At 35.5% G+C, this 13889-nt stretch overlaps 1 protein-coding gene across 7 annotated transcripts in view; it reads right to left on the bottom strand.

Annotated features, from left to right (window-relative positions):
* Positions 1-13889, bottom strand: part of SPAG9 (sperm associated antigen 9) — a 152005-nt gene that overhangs the window by 45050 nt on the left and 93066 nt on the right. For 4 of the 7 annotated variants that reach the window (XM_059908975.1, XM_059908976.1, XM_059908978.1 and 1 more), the window contains 2 exons: positions 1598-1805; positions 952-1051 (listed from right to left, as the gene is read on the bottom strand). In XM_059908975.1, coding sequence (XP_059764958.1) covers positions 952-1051; positions 1598-1805 — 308 coding nt within the window. Of the gene's footprint in view, positions 1-951; positions 1052-1597; positions 1806-9001; positions 9044-13889 lie in introns of all 7 variants that reach the window. The other 3 variants (XM_059908973.1, XM_059908974.1, XM_059908977.1) reach the window with 1 other exon arrangement.

Genomic DNA, 13889 nt, shown 5'->3' with positions numbered 1-13889 from the left:
ATCAAAAAAATGGCACATATTTTTATGGTCATTGTTAATTAACTAAAAAATAAAATTTATGGAAGAAATTAAAAGGCAGCATCTCCTGTGTGACATTTTTGAACATCAATATATTACAGATGATCTTCATTAAGATGATACATACCATTCTCTTCTAACCTCTAAATAGCCTCCCCATGTAAAATGATACTAAAATGAGACTAATTTCTTCTAGTAATGAGATCATTACAGTTTTGAAGGGAATATATTGTCTTCTTCCTGATTGGGGGAAGGAATAAAGTTTCTTCAAATTATATTTTCCCCACTTTTGCTGTTATGTTTTTCCCAAGTTCCACAAAGTAGGGAATACTCCTTGGCTGTCTTTTTTCCCCATCCGTCCACATGCTCCTAGTTCCTGATGCTGCAAAGGTAACACTTCACAGAAGATTTAAACTATGTACAATATCCAGCTTCAAAAAAGAGAAAACTGGGCTTCCCTGGTGGCGCAGTGGTTAAGAATCCACCTGCCAATGCAGGAGACACGGGTTCAAGCCTTGGTCCGGGAAGATCCCACATGCCACGGAGCAACTAAGCCCGTGCGCCACAACTACTGAGCCTGCGATCTAGAGCCCGCAAGCCACAACTACTGAGCCCGCACGAGCCTAGAGCCCATGCTCCGCAACAAGAGAAGCCACCGCAATGAGAAGCCCGTGCACCGCAACGAAGAGTAGCCCCCACTCGCCGCAACCAGACAAAGCCCGCGCACAGCAACAAAGACCCAATGCAGCCAAAAATAAACAAATAAAATAAATAAAAATTAAAAAAAAAGAGAGAAAACTGAAATATAATATCAACATTTCTTCAGCAAAACATTTGAATGCATTTTATCTGGTCAGAGACCAGGGGACAACAGTGTGCTTTGGGAGAGGGGAAAGGGAAGGATAAGATGTCCTAATCGGGCTTTTACAGTACCTTGAGCCTTTATATCCACTGAGATCTTTGTCCATATCCAACTCAGGAGTGGATTCAATGATTGCCTGAACTTCTGACTTCTCTTCATTTTCAGCAGAGTCTTAGGAAAGAACAAGATAACAAAAATAATGCATATAACATATACTGCCCCTGTTATGAAAATTGCTTCTATGGTTGTAAATACATCATTTGATCATAAAAAATTTTAAAGAGTTGATTCTAGGAAACACAAGGTCAGATAGACAATATGTCATATATTCAATTAACAGTAAATATGAGCAACTAAAAAATAACCAAAGAAAGTTTTCATTTGTGTTTCTTTGGACACAGTACAGTGTACACCAGGCCAGAACTCACTGTTTTCATTGTATTTAAGGGGTGAAATACAGAGAAATTAAAGACAAAGGCTAATGACCTAAGGTAGGGAACAGAAAAAGAATGTCCTCCTGCCTTTCAGGCTCTCAACCCCTCAGCCACTGCCCCACCACTTTTCTCTCTAAAACTTTATTTAATCATCACATCTTAAAGCTTATTTACAATTGAATACAGTTTTATAAATCTATGGCAGCAACACCCCAAAGATGTCATATCCACATCTGGATTTATTGAATACTTTGTCAGTATGTGAATAACGAGGGTCACTTACCTGTTGATACATTTCTAGTTTCTTGGACTACCTGTACTTCAATATGCTTGCTTATCTCTGACTTATCTGGTGTATCTGCAACCTTCACAAATGCTTCATTCTCTTCATGTAAGGGAGTATCACTAGGAATTGCTGCCACATCTGAAGCAGTTGTCGATGCTGGAGTGGTAGCTTTAGATCCTCCCTGGCTAACATCAGAAAGTTCATCCTACGAATAAATATAATTAGGGAAAACATTCTGATAAGTAATTTATTTAAAACTATCTTTTAAATGGGTTAAGAAACTTGAAAGAAAATTCTATTAAAAAACAGTAAGTCACTGATTATCAAAGGAAATCAATTAATCTCTGCAGATTATTTTCAAGTAATTGGGAAATATTTAAGCAATCATATTCTTCCAGACATACATGAGATTCTTCTAAATAGAAGACCTGAAGATAAAAGTACAGTGGCAGTATTAGTAATAAAATCATATATTACTGTTATCATCAGAGTTTGTAATGGCAGTCCTAATTTGTAAAATCATTTGATAATAAAGACTTGTTTCAAAACACTTAGAGCATGTACTGTGTACTACATGTGAGCATGTACTACTCTAAAACAGCAATGGAATAACAAGATTCTTAATCTCAGGATACAGTTTTGTAAACAGTGTTCTTAAAACATCCTGCATCCAGGGAATTCCCTGGTGGTCTAGTGGTTAGGTGTCCGCGCTTTTACTGCCAATGGCCCGGGTTCAATCCCTGGTCGGGGAACTAAGATCCTGCAAGTTGCAAGGCGTCACCAAAAAAAAGAGGAAAAAAAAAATCCTGTATCCAGATCACTTGAAGTGCTTATAAAAAGGACAGATTCTAAGTCCAAGCCCAGACTTTAGGCAGTGAGATCAGGTAATCTGCATGTTTAACAAGCAATCCAGGTCATTTATATAATCACTAAAATTTGATAACTACTTCTAAGATCCACAGGTAGGCTTCAAGAAGTACATGCCCAGACTGAAAATTTATGCAAACATTTATGTACAATGAATTTTTCTAGGAAAAGTATCTACAACTTTTATCAGATTTTCAATGGGGTTTGTGACTCCAAAATAATTAAAAACAGCTGTCCAATAGCTACCAATAATGAGGCAGTTCTTTACAGCAAAGTTCCCAGGTCTTAAAGAGAATGTGACAAAATATTTAGTACTAGTAATGATGATGATGATGATTAGGGTGAATTTAGTGAATTTACCAAATGTATAATTTTGGATAAGTTATGTATTCTTTCTATAGCTATGTTTTCTCATCTGTAAAATAGAGATAATGGTACCTAATTCATTGGATTATTCTAAATTTTTCTATATAAAGACTTAGCAGTGTTTTCACACATACTAAGTGTTTAAAATGTTGGCTATTTATTATAATTTATAACAATACATTATGCACAACTTTGAAAATTTTGCAATGCATGCTTTTGGCCTAAGGAGAAAAGAATATATAAACATATTAAATTGTGCTATGGTGGGGGATGATTATTAGTGATTTTTATTTCCCTCTTTAAAATTTTATCTTTCTTAACTTTTAAAGAACATGGTTTAAAATACATTATAGCTAAATCAACTCTAGTTCAATAAAAATAAAATAAAATACATTATAGCTATAAAAATAATAGAATAGAATCCAAGCAATTAAAAATAACTAACACTATACCAATCTTACACTGTCTGAGAGATTTAGGTTATTTTAAGTGCTGAAAAGTAAGAGGGTGTTCAAGTTTAAGACTCTCTTCAAGTATAAGAAAACATTTTTTGACATATAGTCAGCTTACACATGCTACGATGGACAGCAACTACAATGAAAGTAATCACACTTGGAGAACTTAACCATCACCAAACCTCTTAGTTTTACAACATTAAAATGTTTCATCTCCATTTTCTTCTCTTAATATTTTAATTTACTATAATGCATTTTGATGTATGGCTGAACTAATATAAATCAATTACCAGATGAGAACAAAGGGCATGCAAAAGAAAATATATTTTCTATGGCAAACCGAGAGCTCTTTATCCCTTCAATAGTCCTCCCACCCACACTCTTCATCCCTATCCCAGGCTTTTGGAGGTTTTCCCCCCTTATTTTGTTTTTAATAATGAGAAATCTATAAAGTCACAGACTGTGACTTAGCATGTTGTACTCACTAAGAGTCTTGAGTATCTTAGCTCTTCTGGTGGGTTTAAGCTCTAACACGTGGATAAAACCCAAATATTTGCTGAAGACCGTATCCTAGTAAATTTTTGCTAGTCTCATTTTCTGACAGTTTATATTGTACTTGGACTTTTATAATAGTTGGTCAGCTACTGATTATTTATTGCTCATCATCATTTTAAGAAACATATATATCCATGACAGATGATCCATTTAGCAAAAACAAATCTCATCTGAGATTCTGAATCTATCAAAAGAAAAATAAAGTGGCATATCCATATTAGCACACAATACTTACTTAAAATGAATTTTCAGTGACATAGGAAAATGTTATGTTAAATTGGAAAATATATATATATACTTTTAAGGAAATAATCAGAGATGAATAGAGGATGTCATTTATAACAGCAAAAAACTGAAAACAACTTAAATGCTCCAAAATAGGAAATTAAGAAAATTATAGAATATCCATACAACAGAATACTATGCAGCAATTTAAAAAACTGTGTTGTAGAAGAATACCTACTGAGATGGAAAATATTCACAATATTCTGCAAAGAGACTGGGGACTAAAACAGTTCTGTATAGTATAATCAACTAAGAATGGCTAGAAAGAGCTATGTCAGGACACTCATGGCAATTCTAAAAGTGGTTGCCACTGGGTAGTCTGATAATGAGTGACTTTTGCTTTTACTATGCTCTTGTTAGCACTTCTAAATATATATGTTTTTAAGTAGAAAAAAATTATAAAATTCAGAATATAAATCTATATATGACGTATGGTCTCAAAAACAATTTCTATTTATTTATTTGTATGGCTGCGTTGGGTCTTCATCACTTTTTTAATTTATTTATGGCTTCTCATTGCAGTGGCTTCTCTTGTTGTGGAGCACGGGCTCTAGGCACGTGGCCTTCAGTAGTTGCAGCACTCAGGCTCAGTAGTTGTGGCGCACAGGCTTAGTTGCTCCACGGCATGTGGGATCTTCCCGGACCAGGGCTCGAACCCGTGTCCCCTGCATTGGCAGGTGGATTCTTAACCACTGCGCCACCAGGGCAGTCCCTCAAAAACAATTTCTTTAGGTATATAAAGAGACTAGAGAGAGTAAGTTTCACTATAACTAGATGAAATTCTCTTTTCAATTTGAAAGTTTTGAGAAAAAGAAAACCATTTATACTATTTATGAGTTGGGACTATCCATTCATTATTGCCTTGTGTTTAAAATAACTTTGATTACAAATATTGCAATATTAACTGTATGCTAATAAAATTAGCTGAATTACACAGCCAACTATTTTCTTCTGTGCATCTCAAATACAGAGCTGATATCCAATGGGAAGAAAGACAAATCAAACACATTAACAGTTCAATCCTCTATCACCTCCTCCCCTGTTAAAATTAAAAGACAAAATTATTTGACTATTTCCTGGAGCTGGAGACTGGCACCTAATATAAAAGTATCTGATAAAAATTTCATCAAGCGAATTAGCTTGCTAGAAGTTGAGTCCGGAAAACTGACAATAATATTTCTGGAGCCAAAGAGGACTATAGTGAAAACAACTAGAAGTCACCCTGAGTACCACTCTCTTGGTCTTTGTTTTGATGTGTACTCTATTTAACAGAAAAAATAGAAGTGGCATTATTTTGGTTAATCTAACAGCCTGGCTAATTCACATTTATGTTATCATATACATGAATTCCCAAGCTTTAAAAGTTTAAAGTATAAATTACATTTAAAAATTAATATAAAGAGTCCAGGTTCCGATGAAGTATTGATGGACAGCGCTTAAACCCATCAAGACTATGGATTCAGAAAGCCCTAGAGAATATCAAGTTCATCTAGAATGAGAAAATTATACGCCTTTGAAGCTATTTGAAAAATAACTGGATGTCGATCTTGACCTTGTCATTTCCATTTCCATCTCAAATAAAAGTCAAGTAGAGAAATTATTTCCTCTTCCTTCATCTCACCCTACCCCACAAGGTCTAGCTATTTTTACCTTTAAAAAAATTATATAGTAATTTAAAAGTTCACAATATAAACAGCTTGGCAAAAGCCCTCTTCCCCAAAATCATTTGTGGATCTGGGAGTATGAAATAAAGTAACCAGGAGAGAGCTGAACCTAAAACAGGAAAAGGACCCTGACACTTCAGGGGATCTCAAGATTTAGGGCTACAAGGAAGTGGTAAATTAGGATCTGCTTAGAAGATAATATTTTAAAATGCTATCCAAATAACATGAGATTATTGATCTGTAACTCGCTTCCCTTTTATACTTTTACCACATAAAAATATTTTACACACATTAAAATAGCTCACAGTGTGGGCTGCACTTCTGATAGCTGGATCCCAGGGATAGACCATGAGAGCTGAAGAGGAAAAAGCTCTGAATTTTAGGGAATAGTTTTCAAAAGACGTATTTCTCCTTGGTCTCCCAGATAGTGGAGACATAAAGCTCCCAAGATTAGCAGGAAAGCAATGAGGTGGGAAGTCTCTGTCATGTGTTTGACCAAGGGCACAATATTCTTATATTGTATCTCCTATGGAAGAAATTATGAAATTCTGTCACTAACAATGCCTCCAACTAAAGATAGAAGGAAAAAAGACAAACCTAAATATTAGCCGGCTAAAAGATAAAATGTATCACTTTTGGTCAACAATAAATTCATATGATACCAGGTACAAAATGAGGGAAAATATTTTACTAGGACCTAAATGGAAACTGGAAGCATTCACATAAATTATTCAACATAAAGTTATAGGGGAGTTGCATGCTGTTGTTTCGCATTCAATCTGTGACTTCTGGAGACCTCTAATTCCTATTTTATGCTGGTCATACGCCAGGTGTACTGTTTTGGCTAATAGTTTTGACTACAAATGCTGCTTTATTTATCTGAAGACCACTGGCCTATCAATTTCAATTGCCTGATGCCATTAAGATATCCTCTTCAATGACACAGGTGGGTGCCAAAAATGGAGACTTACCAGGTGGTCAAGTCTCCTTCTGATAAACATTACTTGTTTTGTAACCCCATTCCCACTCTTTCAGTTTTTAGAAACTCTTACATCGTAGGCTTTCATGTCACTGGAAAATGCCCACAAAAACGAGCAACCTGACTTGGGGTTCCAGTGTTATAACTATAAAGGAATGGCACGCTTGTGCAACAAAACAAAATAACAAGTGCTGGTGAGATGTGAAGAAATTAGGACACTTGTGTACTGTTGGTGGGGTTGTAAAATGGTGCAACTGCTATGAAAACAGTATGGAGTTTCCTCATAAAATTAAAAATAGAACTACCACATGATCCAGCACTACCCCTTCTGGGTATAAAACCAAAAGATGTGAAAATAGGGATTCAAAGAGATATCTGTATACCCATGTTCACAGCAGCACTATTCATAGTAGCCAAGAGGTAGAAGCGACCCAAATGTCCAGCGAGGGGTGAAATGGATAAACAAAATGTGGTGTATGTATACAATGGAATATTATTCAGTCTTAAAAAGGAAGGAAATCCTGTCACATGCTACAACATGGATGAACCTTGAGGACATTATGCTAAGTCAAATAAGACAGTCACAAAAGGACAACTACTACATGATTCCACTTATATGAGGTATCTAAATTGGTCAAATTCATAGAAACACTAAGTAGAGTGGTAGTTGCCAGGGCTGAGGGGAGAGGGGAAAGGGGAGTTGTTGTTTAAGGGGTATAGAGCTTCAGACGTGCAAGACAAAAAAGTTCTAGAGATCTGTTTCACAGCAATGTGAATACTGTTAACACTACTGAACTGTATACTTAAAAATGGTTAAGATAGTAAATTTTATGTTATACGTTTTTTATCACACAAAAAAACAGAACAGGTGTCATTACTTTTAGCTTCACTTGAGATACCATAGTGAAAACCATCTGGTCTTTGTGCTATTTTCCTACTGGTTTTAGATTATCAGGCTAAAAGTCTATAGGCCTTTACAAAATACTTTCAGATGTTCCATTCATCAAATGCCTCCTGTACCCAGTGCTGTATAGAATACATATGTCATGTGTTATCTGGCATTGCCCCATTACTATTTATGTTCAGAAAGACTATAAAGTAAGTTCACAACTAAAAAAATAAATTATCCCACTAAGGACAACTTAGAAATGTTCCAATATACTGTTTTCCTAGGTAGCCGCCTGATTTCATCTGAAATAAGCTAAAAAGGGGGCAAGCAACTCTGCTACATAAGTTTGTCTTTAGCTTCAAAGATTTTAAGCCTAATGTAAGTAAAAGACAAAATTACAGAAAGTAACTAGCCCAATGGATACCCACTATAACACATCACCTTATATTTAATTTCTATGTTTACATTTCTTTCTCCCCAAGTTAAAGTTGTGTCCAAAGCAGTAGTTTTAACACTCTTTTGATTTACAACTCTACACCATAAGAGAATCACAAAATTCTGTGTATACAAGTATTTTATGGAGAGCTTCATATCTTTAATTTGATTCCTAGAGGAGTCTTTGACCCAAAGAAACACTGAGAAGCATAATTCTAGACACATTTAGTTGAAATAAGTCTGGATGCAAATTATACTGTAGGTTCAAAAAAATTTAGAGAGGCATCTATGACCTACCTCTGAAGATATTTCTGAAAAAGACACTGTTCCACTGTCATGGACCTGCTGAAGACCTTACCCTGGTTAACCCTGACCTAGTGGGTAGGAGAAAGTCTTATTTTGTCTTTATATCCCCAGGGCCTAGCATATCAAGCCTGACATGAAGTAGGCTCTCAAAAGATGAATGAAGCTGAATGGTGCCCTGACTGGGGCTGAACAAATCTGTTTAAATAGGGAGGCAGCCCAAGGTAAAATGACATACTAGGCTGTCTCCAGGATACATACAAGTTATGTACATTCTGCCCTGAGGAAGGTATTTGTGCAAAGCATACATGTTTTCTTACCTAGAGCTGGATAAATAGAAATAGGCTGAATTTCCATAGGATTTACTTATTATTTTCTCCTTTGTTTCAAAATGCTGACTTTAGAGAAGGAGTAAATTACAGATTACAGTAAAGCCCTAGCAACCACTGTAGAAGAAATAATTTTCTTTTTTATTTCAGTGAATAACATCAGCAGTCTTCCAAACTGAGCACCTGATGTCTTGAAAATAGCAACTGAGAAAGTAACCAAAAGTTAATCACTTTCATTTACTATTTACAAAACGTTTTGAAACCCCATTCTCACCTCCTGTTCTATAGCCTTCAGAGGTTCAGGACTACTGCTGACCTGGGAAGAGGGAAAGATTATAAAAGAGAGAAAAAAAAAAATCATGTATTTACTAGGTGTTAGTATATTTTTAAGTATCTTTGGCTTGTGCTACCTCTCAGGATAACAAGATGCATCTCTTTTATCTACTTTGTTAAAATGAGGGTTTGGGGGTTTTGTTTTGTTTTGACTTAAAATGACCTCCTTTAAGCCTCTATTTTAAGCCATATCATGACTCAAAAGCCACCTCTTGGGTCTTGTCTTACCTTATACTTTGTCAATAAGCAGTTTATCAGTTAACCCTTTTTTCTATTCACACAGCTGTGTGAAATCTTCCTGAAATTTATCCTAATCATCTTGAGTAATTAACATAATAAATATTCCAATTTAGCATACTTGGAAACATTAACCACACTGTTATTCCCCCCCACCCCCCTCATTTCTGAAACTGTTAGAGATCACTAACAATCGAAGGGTAACCAAGATTCAAGTCCTTTTTCACAAAAACATCTATTTACTCATATTCTTTATTTCTATCTGTACATTTGCTCTCTTTGAGACAAAAGTGTTTTTCTTAAACACAAAGCAACTTCCAGTTTTAAATATTCTTAGTCTGGAAATCCATCCAAGTCTTTTGAAAAGTCTAAAATACAGCTCTCCTAGCTCTCTGTTAATTCCCACAAAAAAATCCACAGATGAGCAAGGCATGATTCACTTTTTTTTTTTAATTGAAATATAATTGACTTACAATACTATACTAGTTTCAGGTGTACTACATAGTGGTTTGATGTTTTTAGACATTACAAAATGATCACCACGATAAGTCTAAGTACCATCTGTCATCATACACAGTTATTTCAATATTACTGACTATATTCCCTATGCTGTGCATTACATTCCTTTGACTTCTTTATTTCATGAATGTAAATTTGTACCTCTTAATCTCCCTCACCTATTTCACTCATCACCTCATGCCCCCTCCCCTCTGGCAACTACCAATTTGTTCTCTGTACCTATGAGTCTGTTTCTGTTTTGTTATGCCTGTTCGTTTTGTTTCTTTAGGTTCCCCATATAAGTGAAATCACATGGTATTTGTCTTTCTGTCTGACTTTTTTCACTTAGCATAATACCCTCTAGGTCCATCCATGTTGTCACAAATGGCAAGATTTCATTCTATTATATAGTTGGATGATATTCCATTTAATATACCATAGCATGATTCACTTTATACAAACCAGACTGCCTCTCCCTTAATATCTGTTTACATGATCTTTGATTCTGGATTCTCATCTTCAACTCTTCTCAACTATCATTTCATCAAAAGCTAGGTAAATAACTCTCTAAATAAAAATAAAAAGATTGTGAACATACATTTTTAAATGAAAAACAAAAAGCAAGCTGCAGGAAATACTTAGAGCATAAACCCATTTATCTTTTTTTTTTTTTAAGATTTTTTTTTTTTTTTTGATGTGGACCATTTTTAAAGTCTTTATTGAATTTGTTACAATACTGCTTCTCGGTTTTTTTTGGTTTGGTTTTTTTGGCCACAAGGCATGTGGGATCTTAGCTCTCTGAACAAGGATCAAACTGGCACCCGCTGCATTGGAAGGCTAAGTCTTAACCACTGGACTACCAGGGAAGTCCCTAAACCCATTTATCTTACAAAGACATACATGAGTATGTATTATCTATGTGCAGATATAAAGAAAAGGGTATGAATGATACACCAACTATTCACAATGACTGAGGCAAAGGAATGGAATTTAGAGTTGGACAACTATACATTTTTACTCTAGATTTTCGATATTATTTGATTGTGAAACATTATTAATATGACTTTTTAAAAAAATTATTAAGCCCACTTTCTAAAATATTTGGACTCTGAGCAACTTTACAACATTTCTAGCATCTGGCATTGTGTGTGACCCGGTAGGCATCAAAGTTTTTTAATGCAAAAAGCAAGGTAATTTTTCTTCAACAGGAAATACTTAGAGCTATTTTTCCTATTCTAAGAGCTTGTTTAAACGTTAAGTATCAATAGTAATAAATACTCATGTGACAATTACTTCAAAAAAAGTCACATTAGAAACATAAGCTTTAAATACCATCGTTTTTAAATAGTGTTGTTTATTTGGAGTTTTACCATTTTTCATTCTCAACATACACTAGCATCTTGGTCAATAAACAACACAATACGTAGGCCAAAAAGAGGAAAAAATCTCACTGATTAACACCCACTAAGAAAGAACTAATTCCACTGCCTCTTCTCCAAGCAAGAGTTTAAATGGGGAGAAAGTATGTATCTTATAATTTTATTTGTCAGTTATACCTCAATAAAAATGAATGAATAAATGAATGCACAAATACCAAAATATTAGGAAGAGTAAATCTTAACTCCCTTTTCCCTTCAAACTGCAACTGTCAGCTGTGGATGATTCCTGAAGTTATCTAATGAGGATATATGTGAGTGGGAAAGTTTGTAAATAAAAATTGAAGTTATAGAAGAAATTCCTTACCCTCTGTCCCAAGCAAAACCAACCTGAAATATTACAACATGTAATCCATTTTTCTTAAAATTCTATTTTTATCTTACCCTACTGTAAACACTAATATAAAAATCCAAAAGGAGGTAATGTATACTATAAACTAATGGAAAAACCCAACATAAGCATCAAAGCAATCACATTCCAACCAGTAAGCACATTTAGTGCCTAGATCTTGGTTCCTAAATACCATTCTCCAATAAACAGAACCAAGGTTTCTTGGAGAAGCACTTGATTGCACAGCAGGGGCAGGGAAAATGCAAGAGCCTGGAGCATCTGATGGTGTCAGGAAGGAAGGACTCAAAAGAGTATGGGCATGTCGAAAGGGTATAGGATGACTCCTGAAAGAGCTCCTGATGTCCAAGGCTGAAACACTTTGAGCAACAAAATAAATAGTAATGGGACTTCCCTGGTGGTGCAGTGGTTAAGAATCCGCCTGCCAATGCAAGGGACACAGGTTCGATCCCTGGTCTGGGAAGATCCCACATGCCGGGGAGAAACTAAGCCTGTGCGCCACAACTACTGAGCCTGCACTCTAGAGCCCACGAACCACAAATACGGAGCCTGTGCACCACAACTACTGAAGCTTGCGCACCTAGAGCCAGTGCTCCACAACAAGAGAAGCCACCGCAATGCGAAGCCCGCACACTGCAAGGACGAGTAGGCCCCGCTCGCCACAACTAGAGAAAGCCCACGTGCAGCAACGAAGACCCAAAGCAGCCTAAATAAATAAATAAATAAATAAATAAATAGTAACAGCATTGGATAACCTACAGAACAAAATAATACCTTTGAGTTCAAATATGAAGGAAAGAAGGGAGGGAGTGAGCAGCTCTCCCTCCCCAGTTAATAAATGTAGGATGAAGAAAATAGAAAATAAGCATTACAACACCACAGTAATAATTATTGTAGGTAAGATTCACTGATGCACACTAAAAAGGAGAAGCAGGATATTGGCACAGTCTCAAAATATATCCACCAAGATATTAATTAAATTATAAACAGAAAAACAGTAACTTTACAGTAAAGAAATCCAACACACACCAGCTGAACCAAGCAATCGAGGTTAACATCACCACTACGGCATTCTACAGTATTCTTGCCAAAAATATATAGCCTCAATCTAATCATGAGAAATCATCAGAGAAGCCCAAATTGAGAGATATTTTACAAAATAACTAACCAGTACTCTTTAAGCCTGAAGGTCATGAAAGACAAGGAAAGGCTGAGAAACCACCAAACGTTAGAAGTGACTGAGGAAACATATAACTCAATGCAATGTGGGATCCTGGATTGCATCCTGGAACTGAAAAAGAACAGTAGTGGGAAAACTGGCAAAATCTGAATACAAGTCTGTAGTTCAGCTAATAGTATTATACCAAAGTTAACTTCTTAGTTTTGATAATCTTACCATGGTTAGTTAACATACCAATGTTGGGTGGGTGATGGGTATCGTTCCTTCTGTACTATTTTTGCAACTTTTCTATAAGTCTAAAATGTTTCAAAATGAAAAGTTAAAAACAAAACAAAACAAACCAAGAGCTTTAACTGTTGTGAAATTTAAAATCACACATGCGTTTTACAACAGGATCTTTAATCACAAAAGACACAGGAATAAGGTTTAACTACTATAGAGATTCAAGCTTGGGAAAACTAAAGAAATAGGAACAGTTTAACACAAATGGAGGAGGATGGAAAATTCTTCTAAACAATAATGCTGGCTCTGTTCAGAAATTTTCCATTCTGCATGCTAAGCACGTCCCCTGACGAATGCAGCACACACTGACCACTGGCTTTATATACCAAACCCTGCTAACAAGACCTTCTCACAGCAGTTCCACTGAAGTATTTCAAGTCATGTGGTTTCAAAAGTACTCTTTAAAACTTTCACAAGTAGGTATCAATCCAATTGCTTTTTAGCTAAAATTGTTTTTCTCAGTTCTAAAAGTCACATTCTACTAATAACCAACAACCCAGGAGACTCTAAAGGAAAAAATAATACTTTTTCGGAGTATATATACATATGTGTACACTCACACACGTCTTTAGGCATGTGCAGGTGCATATAGGTGTATATATACATATATATGTGTACATGTGAAACTAGATGGAATCTATGAAATCATTGCCAAAGTGATACTAACCAAGGTCCAGAAAACAGCATGAAAATTTTATGTGTAGGATATTTTAAATGATATTTAAAACACTTTGTTCTCTTTCTATATTTGGGCACGAGGGAGAGATATCTGAACTCTAAACTTGTAAAGCAATGAAGAACTTATACAACATAGCTGGTGAGAATACAAACAGCTACCATCCCTTTG

The sequence above is a fragment of the Balaenoptera ricei genome, chromosome 20 (genome assembly GCF_028023285.1).
Source record: "Balaenoptera ricei isolate mBalRic1 chromosome 20, mBalRic1.hap2, whole genome shotgun sequence".
Lineage (NCBI taxonomy): Eukaryota > Metazoa > Chordata > Mammalia > Artiodactyla > Balaenopteridae > Balaenoptera > Balaenoptera ricei.
This window is presented reverse-complemented; position numbering and strand designations above follow the sequence as displayed.